At 51.7% G+C, this 24,907-nt stretch overlaps 2 protein-coding genes across 4 annotated transcripts; both read right to left on the bottom strand.

Annotated features, from left to right (window-relative positions):
• Positions 1-1,652: 1,652 nt before the first annotated feature.
• LOC130602934 (protein-arginine deiminase type-1-like) lies at positions 1,653-8,276 on the bottom strand. Of its 3 annotated transcripts, none has more exons than XM_057416266.1 (16): positions 7,486-8,275; positions 5,716-5,896; positions 5,572-5,644; positions 5,437-5,498; positions 5,225-5,342; positions 5,013-5,138; positions 4,567-4,760; positions 4,388-4,491; positions 4,206-4,317; positions 4,021-4,128; positions 3,674-3,822; positions 3,389-3,533; positions 3,216-3,309; positions 2,849-2,928; positions 2,068-2,196; positions 1,653-1,989 (listed from the first exon to the last, which is right to left on the bottom strand). In XM_057416266.1, the coding sequence occupies exons 1-16, from the start codon at positions 7,575-7,577 to the stop codon at positions 1,756-1,758; spliced, it is 2,001 nt and encodes a 666-aa protein (XP_057272249.1). In that variant the 5' UTR covers positions 7,578-8,275; the 3' UTR covers positions 1,653-1,755. The 3 variants fall into 3 exon arrangements, with proteins under 3 accessions (XP_057272249.1, XP_057272250.1, XP_057272251.1); XM_057416267.1 differs by having other exon boundaries at positions 4,567-4,745; positions 7,486-8,270; XM_057416268.1 differs by lacking the exon at positions 1,653-1,989 and having other exon boundaries at positions 2,849-2,956; positions 7,486-8,276.
• A 698-nt stretch (positions 8,277-8,974) lies between these two features.
• On the bottom strand, positions 8,975-19,614 carry LOC130602929 (protein-arginine deiminase type-1-like). Its single transcript, XM_057416254.1, has 16 exons — positions 19,491-19,614; positions 17,357-17,531; positions 16,835-16,904; positions 15,460-15,521; positions 14,646-14,763; positions 14,430-14,555; positions 13,631-13,806; positions 13,442-13,545; positions 13,003-13,126; positions 12,378-12,485; positions 12,142-12,293; positions 10,554-10,698; positions 10,213-10,306; positions 10,044-10,123; positions 9,407-9,532; positions 8,975-9,311 (listed from the first exon to the last, which is right to left on the bottom strand). The coding sequence occupies exons 1-16, from the start codon at positions 19,580-19,582 to the stop codon at positions 9,078-9,080; spliced, it is 1,986 nt and encodes a 661-aa protein (XP_057272237.1). The 5' UTR covers positions 19,583-19,614; the 3' UTR covers positions 8,975-9,077.
• Positions 19,615-24,907: the final 5,293 nt, after the last annotated feature.

Below are 24,907 nucleotides of genomic sequence, written 5' to 3'. Positions count from 1 at the left end.
TTTTTTAGCAATAGTCATTTTTGGGGGCTTGTGGCACAAGTGGAGCCACAGCCCCAGTAAAATGGGGTGAAGAAATCACCCCAAACCCCAATTTTACCCCTCCAAAAAGCATCGTTTTGGCTCCATCCTGCCCGACGGCGACATGGTTTTAGCCTGGTTAAACTCCCCTTTCCGGCCACGGGTCGGAGGAGGCTCTGGGAAGGAGCCATGATCCCAAGGCAGGAGGATGTGGGAATGCCGCGTCCTTTAGCAGCAGGGCCTGGGTTAGTGCTGGAATTGTCTTCTTCATGGTTTGGTTTTTTATATTTCTTGGAGGAAATGTTTAAATAAAGGCTGTCATTGTGTACACCCCCCGCTCCCCCCTGCTTGTGATAGCAGAGCTCAATGGAGTGCATTGAACCCAAAGGACAGGGGCAGGGGGATGCCTTTTCTTCCCCAAAACCATTAGAGGGCATCATCCTGCTGCGGACAGCACCCTCCATCCCAAAATACTCCCTCCCCATCCAATATTCTGTATTGCCCTGTAATATTACATGGGCAGGATGCAGACACATCCTGCGCACACAGCTGAGCATTGACATGCATGCACGCGTGGTTTCGTGCATGCATGTGGCTTTACACACATGTACATGTGCGTGTTTCTGTGCATGCCTTTGGCTTTAGGGCACACAGGCATGATTGCATGCATGCATGCATGGTGGGTTTGCATGCACAAGTGATTTCTGCATGCCTGTAGCTCTGTGCAGAGGTGATTGTATTGCATGTATGTGGGCTTGTGCATACATGCATGTGTGTTTCAGCTCATGAACATGGATCTGTGCACGCATGCATGTGCATTTTGTTGCATTCACATGGTTTTGTGTGCACAGGCGTGTGTATTTCTGTGCATGCGCATATTTCTGTACACATGCACGTGCATTTGAGGACATCAGACATGGGTTTGTGCACATTTCTGCATGAACATGGTTTTGTGCACCCATGCACATGCTTTTTGGTGCATGGACGTGGTTTTGTGCACCATGAACATGCTTTTTGGTGCATTAACATGGTTTCGTGCACCATGATCATGCTTTTTGGCGCATGAACATGGTTTTGTGCACCCATGCATGTGCATTTGTGCATGAATATGGTTTTGTGCACCCATGCGCATGCTTTTTGGTGCATGAGCATGGGTTTGTGCACCCACGTGCATGCTTTTTGATGCATGAACATGGTTTTGTGCACACGTGCATTTCTGCATTAACATGGTTTTGTGCAGCATGAACATGCTTTTTGGTGCATTAACATGGTTTTGTGCAGCATGAACATGCTTTTTGGTGCATTAACATGGTTTTGTGCACCATGAACATGCTTTTTAGTGCATGAACATGGTTTTGTGCACCCATGCATGTGCATTCTGTACATACACGTTCCTGGCATGCACACAGCCTTGCACACGTGTTGGGACATACCCATGTGCACTCTGCACCTGCAGCACCGCAGCAGCACCCAGGGCACCCTAACCCCACTCTCCACGTTTCATCTCCCCCTTTAACCATCCTCACTTCCTGGCTGTACCGGGAGCGCGATGCCCACGCGCTGCACCACCACCAAGAGTCACCCCAGGAGCACACCTTCCCCTTGAGGCCCCAGCTGCAAACCCTGCACCAGCAAGAGGAGAAACCTGCAGCCCTGCTTTATTTTGGACAGGCCAACGGCCACCACCGCTGAAGGCACTTGTGGGATGGGGACGGGGATGCGGGGGCTGAAGCCACCTCAAGGCACCATGTGCCACCATTTGAAGGCAAAGGGCTTACGGCGGGCATTGGTGCCGCAATGGACCTCCCCAGAGAGGACATGGTAGGAGAAGTAGTCATCGATGAAGGTGCAGGTGAGGCCCAGGGGCTCCAGCAGCGCCCGCACCCGCTCCTCCAGGCAGCACTGCCCACCCACCTGCGGTCCAAAGGGCTTGGGGATGCCCAAGTGCCTGCCCAGCACCAGCATGTTCACCTGCAGCCAGACCAAAAGCCAGTGTTTTCCACCCAAAAGGGGTGTTTGCAGCAGAGAGAAGGGTGCTGAGGGTCTCACCATGTCTGGGAAGAAAGCTTCAGCGCCATGGGCAGTGTCACCTCGGAAGAGCTGGGGAATGTCGAGGATGTCCGGCTCGGATAGACCCAGAGACCGCTTCAGGATGTCCCTGTTCCAGTTGATGCAGCTCTGATGGGAGGGAGGGATGGACACAGGGATGGAGAGATGGAGGGACAAAGGGATGGGCAGATGAAGGGAGGAATGGGTGGACAAAGGGCTAGAGGGAGAAACAGAGAAGTGAAGGGATGGATGGATGGATGGATGGATGGATGGATGGATGGATGGATGGATGGATGGATGGATGGATGGATGGATGGATGGATGGATGGACAATGGATGGATGGATGGATGGATGGATGGATGGATGGATGGATGGATGGATGGATGGATGGATGGATGGATGGATGGATGGATGGATGGATGGACAAAGTGGATGGATGGATGGATGGACAAAGTGGATGGATGGATGGATGGATGGATGGATGGATGGATGGATGGATGGATGGATGGATGGATGGACGGATGGATGGATACAGGGTTGGAAGGATGGACATAGCGACGGGTGGAAGAATGGAGAGGTGGAGAGAAGAATGGGTGGACAAACGGAGAGATGGGGTGGTGGAAGGACAGAGGGATGGACAATAACGAATGAGGGGATGGAGAGATGGACGGAAGGATGGGTAGAAGAGGGAGGGAAGAATGGAAGTATGGACAGAGGGATGGAAGGACACAGAGGGAGATAGGGATGGGTGGAAAGGAGCCCCCTGCTCCCATTGCTCACCTGCACATAACTATTGAATTTCCGGAGCCCTTCATCAGCCAGGATCTCGGTTATGGTTGTCCTGGGCACCCCTTCCAGCCCTGCAGCACAATAACTGGGCAGGAATTCCTCCCCCAACACTTTGGGATGAGACTCCCGGCTCTCATCCAGGAGCTTCCCCCATTTCAGGGTCACTGTAGTGAGTTCCATCCCAACCCAGGACATCAAATCTGCGCAGCTTTATACTCAGTTCTGTCCCCATCCTTGCTGCTGGCAGCACTTCCCACCCATCAGATGGGTTTAGGGGGGTTGTGCACCCATCTCACTGCACATTGCAGGGAAAAGGGAAAAACGAACCCACTGAGCCCTGTTTTCCATCTTCCCCTACCATGGAACATCGCTGCCTCGCCAAAGCCCTCCTCTTGCTTCTCCTTGAGGAGCTGGTAGCAGGTGCTGGGGCTGGCCAGGAGCAGCCGAAAACCCTGAGGAGGGAGAAGGGATGAGGTTGGGGGGGGATATAAAGGTTCCACCCCACTTCTTCCCCATCATGGGACTCGTTACCTTCCGATCGGGCGCAGGGACGAAGCTGAGGAACTCATCCACGTGGCCAACAGCGAGCCAGTCCGAGAACAGCTCCACCGGTGCCTGCACCTTCTGCGCAGTGAGGAAGTCCTTGACAGCCTTTGCCATCCTCCTGCCACCGAATCTGGGGGGGGCACAAGGAGGCAGGTGACATTCTGGGGTGCCCAAGGGGATGCTCTGCTTGTATCCAACCTCAAACGGTCCATAAAAGTCTTTTTGGAAGCTGTTTTTCCTTTGCTTTGACCCCCTCATCCTGCATCTCACCTGGGGAAGCTGCTGCCAATCAGGATGCGGCCCAAGGGGTACTCCTTGCCCTGCACTGTCACGGGTGGGCTCACCTCCAAATTCCCAAAGGAATCCAGGCTGGAAGAACCCTCCGGTGCTTGCCGAGCCACGTAACCAAAATCAGGGCCCTGGATAGGGGGGAAAAAAGGTGATAAAGGTTAAAAGGAAAAGTCTGTAAGCATCCAAAGTGCATCACTCCCAAATCATCCTCTGTGTTGGCTCTTCCCTTCCCAAAATTGCCAGAAGAATCGAGATTGGTCACATTTTTTTAACGGATTTGCAAAGCTTTATGCATTCTGGGAAGGAAGAAAGAAGGGATCAGGTACCAGGATGCTCTTGACAGGGAAATCCTTCAGCCCCCGGTCACGGGGTGAGTCAAAGACGACAGGGAAGGTCTTGTGGGGAGCTTGGACGTAGCCAAATTCAACTTCATCCTGGAGAAGGAAGGGATGGAGAAGATGGGCAGGAGCTGCTGCAGCAGGGCTGGGGCTGGGCATCATCCTGCACCCACCTGGATCCAGCGGTCCTGGCGGTTCTCCAGCGGCGGGCACACGGTGAGCGGGCACTTGGCTTTCTCGGCCACAGCACCCACAGCTGCCACGAAATCCTCATTGTTGTCCACACTGGGAAGGGAAACAGCATATAGGATTGATCCAGCATCAGGCAGGATGCTGCCACCCACCCAGCACCCACCTGCAGACAAAGACCTCCAGCGGTGCTGCGGTGTTGGGGGTCATGATCCACGGAGCCATGCGGAATACCACGGTGTCCGTGAAAATGGGAGTCTCCAGCAGCCCCTGCATGGCAGAGGGACAGTGTTTGGGCTCTGCTGCCTCCACCACGGCTCAACCCAACCCCACCACTGCTGGTACCTTCTCCGGGCTCTCCAGCAGTGTGACATGGAAAGCCACCAGCCCTGAAAAGCCAACATCAGGGAAGGCGAGTCCCTCCACGTAGAAGATGCTCTCCTCTTGATGCCGGCTGGGTTTGATGGTGTAGGCGAGCTTTGAGCCCCCCAGGACGTGCTTGTACTCCTCCAGTGCAACACTATCTGTGGGTACAACCCCTTTAAGCAGCTGAACCTCCTTTTCTGCATGATTTTAGCACTATTTTCCTTGCTAAAACCTTCCCAAAAGGCTGCATCTGATCCCAGGGAGCAATGCACAGTGGGGAGCATCACCCAGTGCATCAGATAAACCCAGCATGGGATGTAGGATGAATGCTGCAGAAGTGGTACCCACTCTGCTGCAAGGATTTTGCTTGAACCCCAATAATTAGGGGTGTTTCCCCTCCCCAAACCCCAGTGTTGGGCACTCACTGCCGCCGTAGAAAACACCGACTTTATCAGCATCACTGTAGTCCACGTGGAGGACGAGGCGGTGGCCGGTGAAGATGGTGCGGGGCCCTCGGGTGCGCAGCACCATCTGTGACATGTCCTTCAGGTCTGGGGTTGGAAAGGGGTGTAAGAAAGGGAAATCTGGGGGGCAAAAAGTAGGAAAAGGAGGTTTGTTTCATGGGATGTGCTGGTACCGTCGTAAGAGCGGATGGCGGTGTCACTGTTATCCAGCATCTTGGCTGTGGGATCATCTCGGTCGCAGTTCACCAGCAGGATGGCCCCATGTCCATCAGGACCCCATGTCCATGTTGCCTGGCAAAGGGATGGGCAAAGCAGGGCTTGGGGGGTCAGTCATCACATTCCCCATGCCACAGAAGTCCTTGGGGCCTCCCAGCCCGCTTTGTACCTTATCCAGCAACGTCCTGCTCACCGTACCACCACGGGTGGTGTCAGCATCCAGCGAGACCTCTGCAGGGAGAGGGGTGCTGAGGGGGCACATCCCCACCAGCACCACAGTTTGGGGTTCCCCACACTCACTTACCCACGCAGGTGAGGTACAGCATGGCTCTGCCCACGGGCACCCCGCCGGCCTCCCCAAAATAGGAAATCCTGACCTGCAACAAGGAGCGTGATGCTCAGCATGATGCAAAGTGGGACTGAATCCTGCGGGGGCACCAGCACCCACCTTTTCATCACCCACATCCTTGCTGAGAGCATCCATGGACAGCAGCACCTCGGCACCGGCAGCCAAGGGCCAGCGGCTCACGCTGGAGGGCATCTTGACGCTCTGTGTATCATGCACCACATAGACCTTCACTCCTGGTGTTCCCTGCACGTGGAAGGTGACGGCGTCTTTGGGTGCGGATCTGGGGAGGGAAAAGCGAAGTGAGAGCCCCACATGGGGCACTGAGGGAATGCTGCAGTGTGCGACCATCTGCAGGTGATGCAAATCCTGCCACAAGCAGGAAATACTGCACTAGGTAAGGAATCCCACAGAGTAACCATTGGAGAGGGGCTTTGGACAAGGGCCTGAAGGGACAGGCCAAGGGGAATGGCTTTAACCTGCCAGAGGGGAGACTGAGATGAGCTCTTAGGCAGAAGCTCTTCCCTGTGAGGGTGCTGAGGCGCTGGCACAGGGTGCCCAGAGAAGCTGTGGCTGCCCCATCCCTGGCAGTGTTCAAGGCCAGGTTGGACACGGGGGCTTGGAGCAAGCTGCTCTAGTGGAAGGGGTCCCTGCCCGTGGCAGGGGTTGGGGATGGAGGAGCTTTAAGGTCCCTTCAGCCCAAACCAGTCTGTATTCTACGACTCTATGAAACCCTTCAATAAGCAGCAGATCCTGCAATGTGCAATGGCAACAAGTCATGCAAAACACAACTGCAACAAGTTCTTCAACACACAACACATCCTGCAACAGGCAAGTGCTCCAAGTCCTTCAATATGCACCAAATCCTACAGAACGTGATTACAACAAATCCCGCAAAAGGCAACTGCAACAAATCCCAGCAAAGGGGATTACAGCAAATCCTGCTGGAGGCAACAAATCCTGGAGAGCAGCAAATCCCACAATGCACATTGCAACAACCCCTGCGACACACACAGGACCTTGCAATATTCAACTGCATCAAATGCAACAACAACTTCCAATGCAATTCCAACAAATCCTGCAGTTTCCCATCGCAGCACCTTGGAGCTGTTTGGGAGTTGTTTTTTATGGCATTGGCCTTCCCAAATAGTCACATTTCCATGCCCTGAGCAGTTGCATCCCCTTAAGAGCAAAGCAACGCTGCATGGCCGCGCAGGCTGCAGCTCGCATGGCTCCTCCCCGGTGCAAGAGACCACGGGCGATGGGCCAAGGAGCATAAATCCTGACCTGTGAGGAGGGAAGCATGGCAAAACCCACCCCAGGGGCAGCGGGAGAGGATGGGAAGCTGTCAGCAGTGGTGGCGCAGTGGGTTTGGATGTGTTAGAGGAAAACTCAGACCTCAAATTGGGGTTTGAGGAAGCTCGGGTAGGGCTTTAAGGAAACAAAAAGCAAAGCCAGCTGCTGAAAAGCACTTGAGCTTGGGCTGGAGCCAGTGAGGCAGCTGAAACACCCAGCGCCAGGAGGTGACACCCCGGCCAGCAGCTCCATGGTGGTTTCACCCCATGTTCCCCAGAAACAGGGAAATAATTCCTTATTGCAGGAGGCCCTGGGGCTGGGATGTGAAACTCAGCTCGAGGCATCACTTAAAGCTCCCAGGGAGGTTTGCAACACAAAATCCCCCTTGGAGGGGTCACTGCTTGGTGGATGCATCGCAATTCTGAGCATCCCTGTATTCCCAAAGCTCAGCATCCCCTGAGAAAAACACCCCACGCAGGAGCATCCCCCCCCCCTCCTTGCCCTGAGCTGATTTATCAGCTTGATTAATGGGATAAAAGCAAAAGGTTTTAATGTGTTTCCCCCCTCCCAGCTTACCCGCAGACATCCAGGGAGAGCTCGGTGCCCAGCACGCAGACGGTGCTGGTGGGACGCTGGGTGGAAAGCTGGACGCGGCGCTGCTGCGCCATGCTGGCAGGGCCCTGGGGCACCCTTGGGTGCTGTGACGGGTGGCACGAGGGGATTTATAAAGCCTGGCTGCTGGGAGGAGATCAACCAAAGCCTGGCTTAATCCCACCTCCAGGCTTTCAGCCTCCGGGCTGGGTGTGAGCAATGCCCGCCCGTGCTTCCCAGTGATGGAGCATGAATCAGTGCAGGGGGAAAAGCACCCCAAGACACCCACGAGGGGAGGGGGGGTTGCTTTTATAAGAACCTCGGGGGTGTGTTTTTTTTTTCCCCCTCAGCACAAAGAGACACTGATGTGACCAACCACCCATAAACCCACGCTGTAAAATATTCAGTGCGACACAGGAGCCGAGCTGGGGCCGTGCCAGCGCCGGGCTCGGTGGGGTTTTATTTCCCTTCCTGAAGGGCTGCATTTGCTTAGCTGGGAAATGTGGCTTTAATTCTTGTTTTAGGGAGGGTGGAAGGTGCAAGCTGGGTGCTTGCCCCATCCCCTGGGTGCTGCATGGGCCAGGGGGTGGGTAAGTCACCTGCAGTGGGGACAGCCACGGCTTTAATTGCCTTTGTTTTCATGAAAGTCTTGTCCTGGCGTGGGATGCCCTTTGTGGATGCAGCTGTCCCCCACCAACTCCCTGCAGGGTCATGCGCTGCTGGAATTCAATAGCGCTCCTTTGGGGCAGGGGAAACACAACAGAGCCATAACTGCAGGGGAAATGGGGTTAGAAATCATCTTTGGGGCAAAAAGAGGGGTGTAAAGCGGGATGTGTGACCTTTTTTTGGGAGCATTTCCCTCTCCATCTCCAGCATCCTTGTGGCGTCACAGCAGCTGGTGCAGCTGCGCTTTCACACCTCAAGAAAGTGCTGCTTAGAAAGAAATAGCCCCCCCCAAGCGTGGTTTTAGCCCTATAATAGCCCTCGGGGTTGCACAGGGCTAAGTGATGCCCCAGGCAGGGGCAGGTTTCAGTTCCTGGTGCTGGCTCCTGCTGGGTGAGGGCAGAGGGGCCAGGTTGGCACAGGGAAATGCTGTGCTTGGGTTGTGATGAAAAGGTGTCCTGGAGCAGTCGGGGCGGCTGCGAAGGGAGAAAGTGTAAAAGGATTTGCACAGGGAGGGGGCTCTGCATCCCTGTCATGCTGGAGAGCTGGTCTCCCCTGCCAGAGGTGGATTTTTGGTGGATATAGGGGAATTTGGGAGGGATTGGCTACAAACTTGGGACTATGAGACCCTTTAATATCAGCATGGGGTCTCAAAACCCCAAAGCCTGCTGACTCGCATGCACCATGCTCCCAAAGTGCTGTCCCTACCCCATAAAACCAGCACTCCTGTAAGAAAAGCCAGGTTTCAAATGATACTTTCAACCCAAGAGATAAAGGATGGGAGACAGGGAAGAGCTGCACCTTTGGTGTTAATGCAGCTTTATTGGTGAGACCCTCGATTTTTCTGCATCTCCTGATGCAGCAAATGCACCTTTATGCTCCAGTTGCAGGACCTGGGCCCGTTGCCGGGTGCTTCAAGGCACCATGTGCCACCATTTGAAGGCAAAGGGCTTACGGCGGACGTTGGTGCCACAGTGGACATCCCCAGAGAGGACATGGTAGGAGAAGTAGTCATCGATGAAGGTGCAGGTGAGGCCCAGGGGCTCCAGCAGCGCCCGCACCCGCTCCTCCAGACAGCACTGCCCACCCACCTGCGGTCCAAAGGGCTTGGGGATGCCCAAGTGCCTGCCCAGCACCAGCATGTTCACCTGCAGCCAGACCAAAAGCCAGTGTTTTCCACCCAAAATGGGTGTTTGTATCAGGTGTGGGTGGAAAAAGAGGGGAGGAGGTGCCAGGGTCTCACCATGTCCGGGAAGAAGGCATCTGCACGGGAGCCCCTCAGGATGAAGAGCTGGGGAATGTCGATGATGTCCTGCTCACTGAGCCCCAGCTCCTGCTTCAGGAGGTCACGGTTCCAGTCAATGCAGCGCTGTGGAGAGAGGGGACCTGGAATTGCCACCCCTGGCCACGCATGGATCCCTGCGTGCCCCACTGCATCCTGTTTGGATCCTCACTTGCTCCATCACATCCCACTCCTTGACCCATTCCCAACTCAAGGAACCTCTTTTTCCGTTGGTTTTGACATCTCTGCAGTCACCTGGGGCATCTCCCCTGATCTAGTTAAAGATCTCTCTCCTCCTTGCAGTAGGGTTGGACCAGATGACCTTTGTAAGTCCCTTCCAACCCAAACTATGCTATGATTCTATGATCTCCCACTGGGACAACGAGCTTGGGATGACCCAGCACCCAAGGGTGCCTGCTCCTTCATAGCTGCTCTTCTTGCCTGCCTGCTTTCAGACAGCATGGTCCAACTCATGCCCCAGTTTCTTGCTATTCCCCAGGATCTCCCCAAATGCTCCCTGGATCCAGAAATTATCCGGCAGAAACATGCAAACATGGAGAGAGCAAATGCACCCAAATCCACAGCTGCAGAGACCCACCTGCACGTGCCTGTTGTCATTCTTCAACGGCTCATCTGCCAGGATCTCATCGATGCTTTTCCTCTCAGCATTCTTCAGCCCTGCATGGGGATAGGAGAAGAGAGGTGAGGGACAACAGGAAGGGATGCTGGTGGTCCCCACTGCACCACAGGGATGCTCAAATCCTTACCAACAAATAGTGTAGCTTCACCGTGGCCCTGCCTCTGCTTCTCCTTGAAGAGCTTGTAGCAGGCATTGGGGCTGGCCAAAAGGAGCCGGAAACCCTGTGGGAGGGAGTCTGGGAGTCATCACTTTGCTGTTGGTGACATATTTTATCCCACCACCGTGCTGAGAGACACCACACAGATCCCAAAGCCAGCCTCAGGCATCACAGGCTGCATGGGGTGCTACCCAGGGAAGCCACCCCAAAAAGAAGGAGCATCAGCCAGCAGGAGGAGGGAAGACAAACAACTGCAAAAGAGCTTTTTTCTTTGCATTTGCAGGAGCAGGGATGGCTCCAGGGGTTGGTACCTTCCTATCATAGGCTGGGACGAAGGTGAGGAATTCATCCACGTGGCCCACACTCAGCCACTCCGAGTAAACCTCCACCGGTGCCTGCACTTTCTGGGCATACAGGAAATCCCTGACAGCCTTAGACATCCGCCGGCCAGAGGCCCTGGAGCAGAGAGAGGAGGAGAAAGCAGGGGGCCATCATACCCCACCCCAAGATTTACCCCCATCCTTCCCCCAAACATCACGCCACAGGGAGAAGGCGCATTCACACATCCCATTCCTATGGGAAACACCAGGAAGAATCACAGAATAACAGACTGGTTTGGGTTGGAAAGGACATAGAGATCATTCAGTTCCAATCCCCTGCCATGGGCAGGGACACCTTCCACTAGAGCAGGATGCTTCAAGGACCTGTGTCCAACCTGGCCTTGAACACTGCCAGGGATGGGGCAGCCACAGCTTCTCTGGGCACCCTGTGCCAGCGCCTCAGCACCCTCACAAGGAAAAGCTTCTGCCTTGTCTCCAACCTGAACTTCCCCTGTTTCAGTTTGAACCCATCACCCCTTGTCCTGTCGCTACAGTCCCTGATGAAGAGACCCTCTCCAGCATCCTTGCAGCCCCCTTCAGACACTGGAACCTGCTCTGAGGTCTCCACGCAGCTTCTCTTCATCTGAGAAATATATCTTTGTATTATATATAATATCTAATATATATATATATGTAATACCTAGATATATTAATAAGACAGATACCCATCTTAATACCTCTATTATGTATTATTATATTTATATTATGTATTAATATATCCCTATATTATGTATTCATATATATCTAGGTCAAACACATCTATAGGCAATTGTGCCCTGTTCTGCTCAGGCTCCTTTGGGTTTAATGTCCCCTGTCCTGGTGCATCTTAACTCACTCCTGCAAGCAGTGCTTTGCGTGGGGGCGAACTTTTCTTAGACAGACAGCAGCAGGCTGGGAAAGCATTAATTAAACCTCTGCTAATAAGGGATAATTACAGTCCCAGCAAGGCTGGGAAAAGACCATTTACCCTCCTCTGTAACCAAAGCAACCCCCCCGGCTTGCAGAGGGACCGGGATGGGAGCATCCCGTTTGTTATCTCCACTCAGACATCATTGATCTGGATTGGCCCCCGTTGTTATTTCTCTGGGAAAATAACCTCCTTTGTGGAGGATTTTGCAGGGTGCTCTTGTTGCTGCAGGGCTGCCTAGCACTGCCTGCCCAGAGCAAAACAATTTCCAGTTATTCAGGATTTTACCCTTTCCTGGATTTCCCTGCTTTTCCTTTTAATAGGAAATACAAAAATTAAGGACCCAGATGCTTATAGTGCTGTAAGATCCAAGCAGAAGCACCAGCAGTTTGGGAAGGGGTAAACATCAGGGCTGTGGCATGATTTTTTAAGGGATAACAATGTGGTCTGCATGGTAAAACTAGGATTTGATGGGAAGTGGCCTCAAATTCCCATTTGGATGGGAATTGGCCCCACATTCCCACTCTGAGTGGTCCAACCCTTTCTCCTACAAGGATTTTTGGTGCTTCTCCACCTCCTGGGAGAAAGGGCTCAAGCCCCCTCACATCTCACCAGGGCAGGGGGCTGCCAATCAGGATCCTGCCCAAGGGATACTCCTTCCCTCGCACTGTCACTGGAGGGCTGACATCCAGGTTGCCGAAGGAGTCGAGGCTGGTGATCTCTCTCCCGGGGGGCTCACGGGTCACGTAGCCAAAATCCGGGCCCTGGGGGAGAGGGGAGCAGTGACAGAGATGCCCGGGATGGGGGATTTTGTGGGGAGGAGGAGGGGTTGGCATCACAACACACACCAGGATCGTTTTAAAAGCAAAATCCTTCAAGCCTCTGTTCCTGGGTGAGTCGAAGACGACGGGGAAGACCTTGTGCGGTGCTTCCACATAGCCAAACTCCAGCTCGTCCTGTTGTGGGAAGAAGAAGAGGAAGAGGAAGGCTCCTGGCAGGGTGATAGCCATCTCCATGAGGCATGTGGTGAGGGTGGAGCAGGAAATGGGGCAAACCTGGCAAAGACTGGCTCTTGCCCTTAACCCAAGGGGGACAGCTGCCCTGCTGTCCTGGGGGGTGACACCACAGTGCCTGGCACAAGTCACCCCTGGGTCTATGTCCCATGGAGTCTGTCTTGTAATAGGGTCCCTCTTGCAATGCCCCCATTGGGTCTCTCCTGTAGTGTCTCACGGAGTCTCTCTTGCACTGGGATCCCTCTTGCAACATCCCTGTCTGTGCCAGTGGCCACCACCACCAGCATTCCCCATGCTTTAGTTCATGGCTGCCTGGCTCATCTCTTAGTAGCTAGGTGCTTCCCTCAGCAACTCAGCCAGTCCCTGCCAGGACTGTCACCCCCATTGATGGCACCTTACATGCCCCAGGAGCCTGTAAAGGATCAGAAGAGCTGCAATATTACAAGCATCAATTGATGACCTGGATCCAGCGGTCACTCCGGGTTTCCACCTCCGAGCAGATGGTCAGTTTGCAGTTGGCTTTCTTTAACAGGACCCTGAGTCCTTCCAAAAAGACTTCATTGGAATCTGAGCCTCGCTGGATGCTGGAGGAAGAGGAAAGAGTGAAGGCTGCAATAGGGGATCATGAGAAGCACCCCAATCTCCAACCATGCAGCCCATTCCTCATTCCTAACTATACTGGGCAATAGTCCTGCATGAGGTTAGACCTAGAGAGCATCCTCCAGCCTTTCTCCTTGGGGTTGCAATGAGTGCAGCAGTCCCTACCCAAATACTGCCTCCAGTATAACACGCATAAAGCCTGGCTTACCCTACAGCAGCTACATAGCAAGGAAGGGTTGAAAACTCCTCCTGGGAGAGTCCTCCAAAGCAGGAGAGCAGTGGGGTGACATCCCTCCTACCTGCAGACAAAAACCTCCGTAGGCTGCTGGGTGTTGGGCGTCATTATCCAGGGTGCTACGCGGAAAACCACCGTATCCGTGAAAATCGGGGTGCCTGGTGAATTCTGTGAGGGGCGAAACCAGTGAGGAGTCATGGTTAAAATCCCACCACGAGGGGACTTGGCAGGAGATGGGGCAGATCTCACATACCTTATGGGGGACCTCCAGCAAACTGGCGCTGAAAGAAACCAACCCAGAGAAGCCTCTGTCAGGGAAAGCCAAGCCTTCAACATAGAAGGTGTTCTCTCCACTGCCAAAGTGGTCCAGCACGTAGGAGAGCCTGTCCGGGCCCAACACGGGTATGTACTGGGGGTGCGAGTCAGTCCCTGGAGAAACACCGAAATACCCAACCCAAAATGGGGTGACCAACCTGTCCACCAGACTGGAAGGAGGCACCAGCAAGGAGGTGGCTGATGCCAGCATGGTTTGCAGAGGAGTGGGTGTGTCTCTTCTTCTCTGGGGAACACACTTGATCTTTCTTGTACAAAGAGGACTCTGTACCCTCAGGTCCAACCCTTTCAAGGTGCACGGCTCGAGTTAAGCATCTAATGATATACTTGGGTTCCCTGACCTGATTTTCGGCAGGGAGCTGCTGGGGATCCAGCTGCCAGGGTGTTCAAAGTCAAAAGGTGCTGCCTGACAAGATGGGCTGCTTTGGTGGCTGGGTCATTGCCCAAGCCAAAAAGATGCCGGGAGCCACGTGGGAGTTATCCACCCCGTGGGAATGTCAAAATCTCAGCAAGCTCCTTGAGAAAAGCTTTATTTAACCCTTCTTCCCATATAACCCCATCTTCTACAACTGCTTTGGAGGTACACGAGTGTTTCCAGCAGTTGGAGGTGCCCAGCCCTTAGCCACAATGAACTTTTATTTCAGGGTTCATCTGCTTCAGGGTCTGGAATATCTAGGATATCTACAGGGATATCTGGCAAGGAAGGAAGGAATACTTACGGATAGCATGGAAAACTCTCACTTTATCTGCATCCGACTCGGGGACGTGCAGAACCACCTGGTAGTCAGCAAAGATAGCGCTGGGACCTTGAGTCCGCAGCAGCATGACAGACATGTCCTGAAGGTCTACATTGAAAGGGAAGGATGAAGACAGAGACACCATGGAGGTCTTGCAAGGGGGAAACACCCCAGTGAGCCCTGCATATCACACCCTACCTGCAGTGGTCCGTATGGCTGCCTGACCACTGTCCATCCCCACCGCCCCGGGGCTGTCCCGGTCACAGTTGACCAGCAGCACAGCACCTTGCCCATTCGGACCCCACGTCCACTTGGCCTGGAGGAGAAACACCCAAAGGGAATGGAAGTTAGATTTCCCCCATCCCAACCACGGATGGGAAAACCCCACCACCGCAGCCAGGCTTGGAGGCCAACCCGCAACATGCAGCCGAGGCTGGTGGGGAGATAGTAGTGATGCTTTCGAGCCACTGAAGTTCCTAATCTCAGATTCTAGTAGGGCCAGCAAAGACTGTTTCAAACAGATCTTATCTTCTAACAAGCCAGAAAGTACCTTCCAGGACTCATACGGACACTGTGCTGTTTCTAGAAATGCATCTCATCTGATGCGCAATTCGGTGCTGATTGGGCTGCAGGTAATTACCCGGGTGCAAGTGCTGGGGCAGATGCAGATCTGTTGCCAAAGGGGGAAAGCTCTGCTAAAGTTGCAGCTGACTCATTTAGTGGCATGTTTCAAGTTCAAAAAGGAAGAAGAAGAAAAGGAAAAAAGCAGACTGTTCTCTCCTACATGATCCCTGGGGCTGGATTGGAAATGTAGGAGATTATGGAGTAAGAAAATAACCTTTTCCTCCTCAATGTTTAGGTTGAGCGTTTGTGAGGTTATTTGCCCTAATTCAGACGCCAGTGACACCAGCCAAGTCCATCTCCCTCCTGGAGGTTGTTAGGGAAGAGACTGCAAATGGGTACACCCAACACTGACCCTCTATACGTTGCTTACAGCAAAGCTTCTCATTACCTTGTCCTTCCCTTTGCTCTTCACTCTGCCACTACGGCTCAAGTCCACGTCCAGGGATACATCTGAAATATCAAGAGAGAAGGAAGCCATTGGCAGGGGAATGAGCTCTTGGTGGCATTTTGCTTCATCCTTGGCATTAGCAACAGCAATCCCAACTTCACACCCCAAATCTGCTGCAGACCTCCAAAATGCTGATAGGAAAGTCAAATTGCTGATAGAGAAGCCAACCTGACGGCTTTTTCATGGCTTTCCCCTTTGATTGCCAGCTGTCTTCATGCATCTTGTTTCACCAGCAGGGACATACCCACTTCATGGCATATTTTGTGTTTTCACCAATTTCATATTGACTGTAGTGTTTTTCATGAACCCAAAACATGGTGAAGACATGACAGTGTTTCCACCATGGGTGAGTGGGCACCAAAATTAGGCTTGATGCAATGTCTGAGAAGAACTTTTCTTTAGAGAGCTCTTCTTGCCCCAAATCTCTGCCTCTGCTGCAACAAAGTAGAGGTTTACCTGCAGCAACCTCATCCAAACCCTACCTAAATCTGTATTAAGCTTATCTTAATAGAGAAATTCCTCCAAATGGGCTCTATAGTATGTGGAAAACACAGGCATGGAAACCAAGATTGTCTTTATCCTTGATACAGAGAGGAGGACACAGAGAACCTGGAAATGCAGCTCAACATCTAAGCAAGCAAAGAGCATTTATCAGGCAGAAGCCCTGCAGACAGCGGTGGCTCTGGATGAGGCCATCAGTCATGGGACGTGGGAAACCATCTTCGGGTGCAATTTTGGGAGGCATATGCATGACTTCAGGACACAGGTCTGTCTGCCATGTGAAAATCCCAAGTTTAGGGTAATTAATCCATCCAGGTGTAAGGCTCTGTATCCAGACTGGTTGTCTAGACTCCCTTTGTAGTCAGCAGAGGAAAATAGGCATTTCAAGGGAATGATTCATCTCTATCCTAAACTTCTAAAATAGGTCAGACAACTACACTTTGGTGCCTATTCCTCTCCCCTAACTGCGATACAGGTCGATGAGGAGGACACCAGGCAAAGTTGGGGGAGATGGTCCCCTTTGTCTCCTCTTCCGCTAACGCAATGGTGTTGGCAAGCAGAGGAGGATGCTTGGTGTGTGCACTGGGTGGGGACACGGCCCAGCCTCTGTCTCTTTTGCACCATGTAAGGCAGTATAATAGCTTTTTAATTATTTCCCTCTTGCTTGTCAGCATCAGTCAACACCCAAACCCTTCATTGCACATCACAGATGGGCAGCCCGCGCCCCCCACTTAACTCCCATCCCAGGAACCCAACTAGATCTTGGCATCCAAAAGTGTGGCTGGGTTTGGACAAGCGTTGCTGTAATACCTACCTACGCAGGTGAGGTACAACCAAGCCACTGAAAGCTCATTGTCTTCCCATCCGTAGTATGAAATCTTAACCTGTGAAGACACCACCAGATCATGACCCAAGTCCCATGTCCCGTCATGCTGAGTAGGTCTTTCCACTCATTGGGTTGACCAACCAACGCTATACAACCAGCTCTTGGAGGGTTCATCCAAGCCATTCTCCATTAATCATAGTTCAGCTGAACCATTTCTGCCTGCTTCAGCACAAAAACAGGCACAGAAAAAGCCAAGGTTGGAGTATTTTTCGCTGCCTGGCACAAGGTTGCTGGCAGCAGCTTTTGCAATCATGAAACATGATCTCCTTCTCCTTCTTAGTTTCTTTCTTCGGACACGCTAATTACACAATTCTGTTTAAATTTGAGGGTTTTCCCTTGAAAATAAGCATGATGTTAGCACTACTCAGAAGTTCTTGAGTCTTCCCATAATCCTCTTTTCTTTCCTAGGAAGCCTGACTTTTCAGTTTTAGTACATGAAAAACAACTAACCTTATTGTCATTGACAGTCCTGCTGATGACATCAATGGTCACTATGACCTCTATATCGGGATCCAGGGGCCATCTGGAGTTAATCATAGGTTTTGTCATGGGGCTGTGGATGATGTGGACCGTAACCCCAGAGGTGGCATGGACTTCAAATGATGCGGCACCTCTGGGGGTAGATCTGAAACAGAGAGCAGTGTGGGGTTAGAGACCAAGTTGTCCCTCCTGTTCTCCTCTGTGGAGCCAGATCCTTGAACCTGGAATTAAAATCCAGCTTTAACTGGATGGAAAGGACTCAAACCATCTTTGGGTGATGAAATGCATCGCCTGGATTTTATATGTATTATCTCTGTGGTGGTGTTGAGCAAGCAGAGCTCCCACTGGAGCTTCAGCACGTCTGGCCGTGGTTAAGCCCTAGATTGTGAATTGCTGAAGTTTGGACATCCAACCTCCCTCCACAACAGCAAGAAAACCCCCAGAATTTCAACACCCCACAACAAAACCCCAACAAAGAGCCAGGATGGTTCTTTATGCCAGCTGTGCAGGGAGATGGGTATTGCAGGACCATACCCTGACCTGAGAGAGGCTCAAACTGGAGCGAAGCCTGAATCCGAGCATGGAGAACCTGCACCCCACCTGCATGACATCCCTCGCCTTTGAAGTGCTTTCTACCTGCTCATTACAGGCCCAGTACCTCCATCCCAGGAGCATGAGTGCTCCGACCTGTCTGCCATCAGGAGCCAGCCGTGCAAAAAGACAGAGGGTGGTAAATTTTTACAGTGAGAATCAAAAACCACCCACACAAGAGATTTATTCCTGGTGCTGCCCTTGGCATGGGAGTCCTGGTGCCTGCAGTGGCTTGTAAGGGGAGATTAAAATGTCATCTCGCTTGTTGCCCCGTGTATTGAACATCATGCAACATCATAAATCCACCTGCACACTGTGCACACCAAGACTTCTCCAGTTTGGGTCTATTTGCCCTGATTTTACAGCCTTCACACCTCAGCATCACCACCGCATTCCCACTGTACTCCATGATCTGCCCCAAACCAGCCCAAACTACAGTCAAAGCTTGACTCATCCAGCACCAAATTCCCCCTTGTCACTGCTCTCCAGGAACAAAATGATCCATTTCTTTTAGTTGAAAGAGCATCCTCTGTCTGCTTTTTTAGACCAAACCTCAAATTTGCTACCAAGGAGCAAAATCAGCCCATTTTGGGGCTCAGGTTCCATGTTTGAACGGGTCTGAGCTTGCTCCAAGTCCAAATCCAGGGGAAATAATTGCAAATAATAGGGTTTATATATTCCCACCCATTAGATGGGAAATATAACACTATTTTAGGGCAGTTAAAGCTCAACGCAAAGCTCTTTGGGGGGACAGCAGCACATCCTGGCCCAGCTCCAACACACAACCCCAGTAATTGCCCCGCATGCTATGCCAACTGGCTTGTCCTGCAGTCTCTATCATTATAAATATGATTTATTAAATAATAACAGTGTAAGAGCAGGGTAAGTACAGCCTCCTATCTGGCCAATAAAGCAACCCCCAGATTTCATGCTGGAAAAATCTCTTTTGCTGCTGCTGGATTGTTTCTGCCTGAGCCACACATTTTATTCCTTACCCCGTTTTAGCTCTGTCCAAGTTGCTCGTCTTGAATGGCTCTTGCCTAATGTTTTCAAAGCCAGAAATAGACCTCTCTTAGCCAGGGTGTGCATGGGCTTTTGCCTGCAAATCGTCACGGCTCGGCTACGCTTTGACACCTCCTGTGTGCCAGAGCCAACCTCCCTTCTTTGGGTGCAGCTTCCCATGGGACATCATCTCCTAAACCAGATCCAGTGGGATATATCCATCATGCAACAAATGAGCTTGAGTTCATCCTTGGATGAACTTGTGATGAGGAATCAAAATGAGCTCCAGTTTTCCTCCTAGCACCCATTTCTCCTCCAAACAAAGAGGAAGAACACCACTGGGATCTCCCAAACCCCATGGATGAACTCATGATGCAGGCTCAAAATGAGCACTGATTTTCCCCCCAGAACCCATTTCTCCTCCAAACAAAGAGGGAAAACACCACTGGGCTCTCCCCAAACCCACCAACCCTATGGAAAACCATAGGGATCCCCCCATCCCAAGCCTTACCGGCGCATGTCAAGGAAGACCTCGGTACCCAACACGCAGACGCCATAGGTGGCGTGGCTGGTGGACATCTGCATGACATGACGTTGGGGCATGATGTGCCGGGGACTGCGGCCGCATGTGAAGGAAGCTGCTGCCTGGCTTGGTAGGTAAACCAGCAGGACTGGATTAAAAGGCAGGGGAATTTAACTCCTCCTTCCCTCAATGACGGGGTTTAGGCAGGGGACCCTGATGTCTCCACCTCCACCACCCAGCAAGCTGCCGCCCCGCTCAAGGAGATGGAGGTGATAAGGCAGCCCCTGGAGGGGGGGACAGGCAGGTTTAGGGAGGGGACACAGAGCAGAGGGGCAGAACGGGGTGGGTGACGTGGGATGCTTAGCATGGGGGATTATTCTCACCTTTTTATTCCCTTACAGCTCCATATAAGGACTCCAAAGCTTAATGCATTAAACATTTCCACTCCTCCTGGAGTGCAATATGGTTGTTTAGGGTTATTACAATACATGCTATCATTAATATAAAGCATTTTCCTTAAAACAACCCAAATTTTCCATCTGGCCGCTCTGCAGGTGACTCATGGCCTCAGTTATCCCATTAGGGCAATACCTGAATAAAGCCTAACAAAAGGAAATGTTTGTTCAGGTCAGTCCTTCCCATCATAACAACTCCTGAGAGCACGACGGGCAGAAACGAGTGCAGGGAAAACTGGTTATTTGGCAGGCAGGGAAGGGGAAAGCAACAAACAACAAACAACAACACAACAAGAGCCTTTCAGTGGAAATTAAAAGTCCACAGTGTTTTGTTTGGACTTCGTGTTTCAGGGGTATTGGGGTTTTTGGGGCAGGCAGCAAAGCTCCCACGGGAAACATCCCTATGGCTGGAAGAGAAGATAGGCATCTCTCTCCAGGCCATCCCAGGAGGCTTTTCCTGCCTGTGAAGAAGGAAACCACGTGGAATTAATCTTGCTGAAGCCAGGAAAGAGGTCTTTGCTGAACTCAGAGATGGTGCAGCAGCAAAGATGGAGGGAAAAGGCAACACAGGGATGGAGAACACACCAACAACCCCATCACTGCAAGGTTCAGCCTCATAGCAAGGAGGATATGGAGTGACATGGTCACGTCAGTGATGCAAGGGGCCCAAGAGAGCTGGAGCCAGGAGAATCACACTTTTGTGAGCAGCAGGACCCCTTGAAGATGAAAAGGTCAAGGCAAGCTGAGTGGAGCAAGAAGGGCTGGTCCCCACCACTGCACCAAGCTGCACGTCCTCAGCCAGAGGAGCAGCCACCCCCTGTGAGATCAAACCACCTGCTTTAAACATCTCCTGTCTACATTAAAGGGCTCCTTCCACCTTTAATTGCAGCAGGAAAACAAACTCAGCACCGTGTCTCGAACACGAGAACGGCTTTAATAACACTGGGAGCCTGCCAGGATGCTCTAGTGGGGAACAAGAGTGGCATTTCCAGGCCCTCCAGAACCAATCCTTGCTTGAGATTAAGATAAAAACCTGCTTCGCGAAACCCAGCACGAGCCAAACTGCTGATGTTCCTAGAGTTGGGAATTCTGTTGGTTCTCAAGCCATTCTAGGGGTGCATGAGCCTTCACACATGCCTCTGCTTCATCCCTAAGACCCTTCTGGGGTGAAGCAGAGCCAGCACGGTGGGTGAGGAGCTACCTGCATCCCCTCAGGAAGAGGCCGGCCATGGCAGCATCTCTACCAAAGAGAGCTGCAAGTCGGATTTCCCACTCGTGGCTGCTGGTCACACTGGTTTGGACTGGGCATGGTGCTGAGCTTGCTGCCTGCTGTGATTTTAGCATTGTATCCTGCTCGGCTGGTTTGAGCCCTGTGCTGGACAGGGAACACACCTTAATCCTCACGGGGTCAGGCTGGTATGGTCTGTAATCTGGAGGGAGGTGGAGGATGGTGGTTTCGGACTCTCAGTGAGCATGAGGGCTTCAGCAGAGGGTTCAGGAGCATGTGCTTCTCCAAACCCAGACAGGATCACACCCATCCAGAACGGATGGAGACACAGTGCTGAAACCTCATCTTCATTTTGGGCTTGGGGTTTTATTTCGGCAAGTTTAGTCATGGCACATTTGGAGCCACCACGGTCACTGCGGATGCTCGCTCCAGCCCAAAGCACCTCATCTTCATTGGGTGGTACCTACACTCACCTCTTCTTCCTCCTCCACCTGCTATTAGCACCGACATGCCCGTGCACAGGCAGAATGATGATTTTAAGTCATCTGGCCCATTTAGAGCTGAGTGTTTCTTCCTAATAACACCTTGTCCTGAGAAAGTTGCTATTAGATCCCTGGTACATGACAGATGGGACCCTGCCTCTCCATCAAATTGAGTGAGCTTGGTCAGCCTTGAGTTTGGGAGCTCTTTTCAGCTTTTTGTCCCCAATTTCAGCCTGTTTCTAACCATAATGGAGCAAGACTTGATGCCCCAGTGCTCCCCAGGAGCCCCACTAATAGGCCAGACCCCATTTGGGTTGTTCCTTCCTCACCCATCCTGTACCACCACTCTGTCAAGGAAAGTTTGATAGTCTCCCTAAGCTGATAATTACACCTTATTTATTACCCTGCATGTGTAATTGCAGGCAGGAACTTTTAAGAGCCATGTCAGCCTAATTACTTGCAATAGGACAAGGCATCAAACCAGTTATCAAGTCCCGCTTGGGTTTACATGAGGGTTTATTTGCTTTAGGCATGTAGCTGTAACAGCAGAGCAGGAGTATCCAATGCAGTTCCTTCCCGAGGACCTGCATTCCCCATCCCACTCGGAAGAAGGGCAGGAGATTAGTTTGGACCAGCAAAAAATGTTTTAAAAGCTGCTAAATGCAACAAAAAAATCCCCTTTTATCCTTTCTTCTTCCCAAAATAAAGGTGTTTGCTTGCTGGAAGACTTCATAGCTAGCAATGCAAGAGCAATGCACCCCATAAAACTCCTCTTTCACTTGTGCTCCTCCCGCCCACATTCCCCCCAGCTTTTCATTAAATGTGCTGCCCTATAAATATCTGCCTCACTGAGGCGTGCTGGATGCCTCCTCCATAGAGAGCAATAAAGCCATGGATGGGATCTACTTCACCCAAGCTCCTTCATCCTCACCAGTGGGTTGGTTTCGCCTCCAAAACAAAGCCAACACAGGCAGGAATGGGCAGGAACGGGCAGTGCCTCGTGGCTCAATGAGGCCAGGCACCTGTTTGCACCTCCTAAACATGAAAGGTCAGCTTGAAAGGACTCCATAGGGGAAACATTTCCCTCCCACTCTTCGCAAGAAGGCACGTGCCTGCAAGAAAGGAGCCACAAAACAACCCCCAAAACCTCTCAGCAAGCACCCATGGAGCTTCAAACCTGCATGAAGCCAGCAGCTTGGTGCTGCTTGGGGAGGAGATGTTGGGTGATGCGCATGTGAAAACCCTCAGGAAGCAGCTCGCTGGGGTTGTTTGCAAGCACCAGAGCTGGGATGAAACGAGGGCAAGCAGGGATCCATGAGCACAGGGCAGTTTCTGCAGAGCAGCTCGTCAGCTGCCAGATCTGATGTTTAAAAAGAAAGGGGAGAACTCCCCTGACCAGATTGACTCCAGCCATGAAACCACGAGCCTCCAGACATCTACGTGTGTGTGTATAAATATAGCTCTCTCTATACATGTCCTGTGATGGTTTACCATGGCTGATCTCCTACCTGATAGCATGGGGCAGAACCTGCATTGCTATGAGGCACTTCTGCCTCCTGAAAAATCCCATTCTTGCAGCATAAACCAAGGTTTATTTAGCAACACACAGGGGAGTCACCCAGGCTGTCATTGCAATGGGGACAGGCAGGTCCTTGCACTTGTCCCCAACACCAGATGGAGAGGATACCTCATCTACCTCTCTCCTTCCTCCCCACAGATGACATTGCAATGAGTGGGTGCTTTGCCAAAGCTGCAGCAGCTCCATAGAGACCTCCAGAAGCTTGCAAAGACCCCAAGAAGCTTTGAAAGACCCCATATGGCTTGCAAAGAGCAAACCTGGTTTCCAAAAACCCCAGGAAGCTGGTAAAGACCTCATCTTACTTCCACACTAATGTCTCAAACACAGAGACCAGCGCAGTGGAGGGGAAATGGGCTCTGGCAGCCCCTTCCCCACACAGTCCAGCTCTCCTCCAATTTTCCCCCAAAACAGGGCATTCCCCTCTTCTTTGTTTCATTGTGTGCTCCCAAGGAGGTGCAGGTGAGCTCAAGCCTGGCTCCTCCCTTTGGGAATTCAGGGCCACCCAAAAATCCCCAGAGCATGTATGGTTTCAATCCCATTTTGCCAGCAGATAACACTTGCTCCACAGGTTTCCTCCTACTGGCAAGTTCCAAGGGGTTCTACCCATGCCAGCACCATCACACCAGCCAGGCCATGGGGATATAAATACGCTTACATAGGATATATAAAACAACCCCCCAGTCATGCTGCTTTAGAAGTCACAGTGACCTTGGCATCTCTCTGTAAGATAGGAGGCATTTGGGGTTGTTTTTGAAGGAAAGAAGGATTTCAATACCATGTGTTTTCCTCACTGACAACTGAAAGACTAAACCAGAGAAATCAGGAACTGAAAATGGTCAAAAGAGAAGCTGCTTTTTGCTCATCTTCTTCCCAACGGATAGGTTTATACCTTGATTTCCCAGCCCACAGGTCCCCACAGAGCAGAGGGAGGTGAGGCCTCCCCAGCCCATGCAATGCCAGCTGCTCTCTCTGCTTTGGGGTGAAAAGAGGGAAAATAAGGCCCATAGAGTGCTGGAAACAGAGCCTGCTTGTGCAAACATTATGTGGGTTTGGTTTCATTTGGTTCTTTCTAAGTTTCAATGATTTCTCTTCCTGGTTCCTCTTTCACCAGTGTTTTTTACTACTGGTGGTTTAAATAGGCAGTAAATAGATAAATCATGATGCTTCTCTAAAGAAGGAATATTTTCCAGCTAGATTATGGTGTCTAAACCAGATACACAGCAGTGATGCTGCCCTGACCATGATGTTCCATGGAAGGCACAGAGGTTTCTATCTTCTTCTATAGAAGAATAAAAGGTTAATAGAAGGTTTCTATTTTCTTCTATTCCTCAGGGAGAATGGAATGGCCTTGACTAACACACACCCCATGCACCCCCCACCATTGCCCAGACCTCCATTTTCACATGCAGAAACCCAGCGAAACTGCCTCTTTTTGTGCTTAGCAACACAAAGTCCTCATTCACATTTGTTCAGGTCATGGCAAACACCCTCCAAAACCAACCAAACCCAATAAAGTAGGATCTGCTTCAGATGGGAAACAGGGTTTGAGTTTCCTTCCTACACCCCAGCCACGGAGGGAAGAGAGAGCACTAAGAGGAAGAGGGAAGAGAAGCCCAAAAGGGATATAAATAGGGAACATCAACCTGAACATTTCTGCTCCT

Source organism: Pezoporus wallicus, unplaced genomic scaffold (genome assembly GCF_028554395.1).
Source record: "Pezoporus wallicus isolate ANWC-B61680 ecotype Strahan unplaced genomic scaffold, APGP_CSIRO_Pwel_v1 contig_14547, whole genome shotgun sequence".
Classification (NCBI taxonomy): Eukaryota; Metazoa; Chordata; class Aves; order Psittaciformes; family Psittacidae; genus Pezoporus; species Pezoporus wallicus.
Note: the sequence above shows the minus strand (reverse complement) of the source record. Positions and strands in the feature narration are given on the sequence as shown.

What these genes read in the sequence shown, in the direction of transcription:
- LOC130602929 (XM_057416254.1), bottom strand. Translation starts at nt 19,582, where the DNA reads ATGCCCCAACGTCATGTCATGCAGATGTCCACCAGCCACGCCACCTAT. An exon ending in ATTGGCAGCCCCCTGCCCTG is followed by an intron (nt 10,699 to 12,141) that starts GTGAGATGTGAG and finishes TCTCTGCTCCAG; the next exon opens with GGCCTCTGGCCGGCGGATGT. An exon ending in TGAAGCTACACTATTTGTTG is followed by an intron (nt 10,124 to 10,212) that starts GTAAGGATTTGA and finishes ATCCCCATGCAG; the next exon opens with GGCTGAAGAATGCTGAGAGG.
- LOC130602934 (XM_057416266.1), bottom strand. Translation starts at nt 7,577, where the DNA reads ATGGCGCAGCAGCGCCGCGTCCAGCTTTCCACCCAGCGTCCCACCAGC. An exon ending in CTCTCCCTGGATGTCTGCGG is followed by an intron (nt 5,897 to 7,485) that starts GTAAGCTGGGAG and finishes TTCCCTCCCCAG; the next exon opens with ATCCGCACCCAAAGACGCCG. An exon ending in TCCCTGTCAAGAGCATCCTG is followed by an intron (nt 3,823 to 4,020) that starts GTACCTGATCCC and finishes CCCCCTATCCAG; the next exon opens with GGCCCTGATTTTGGTTACGT.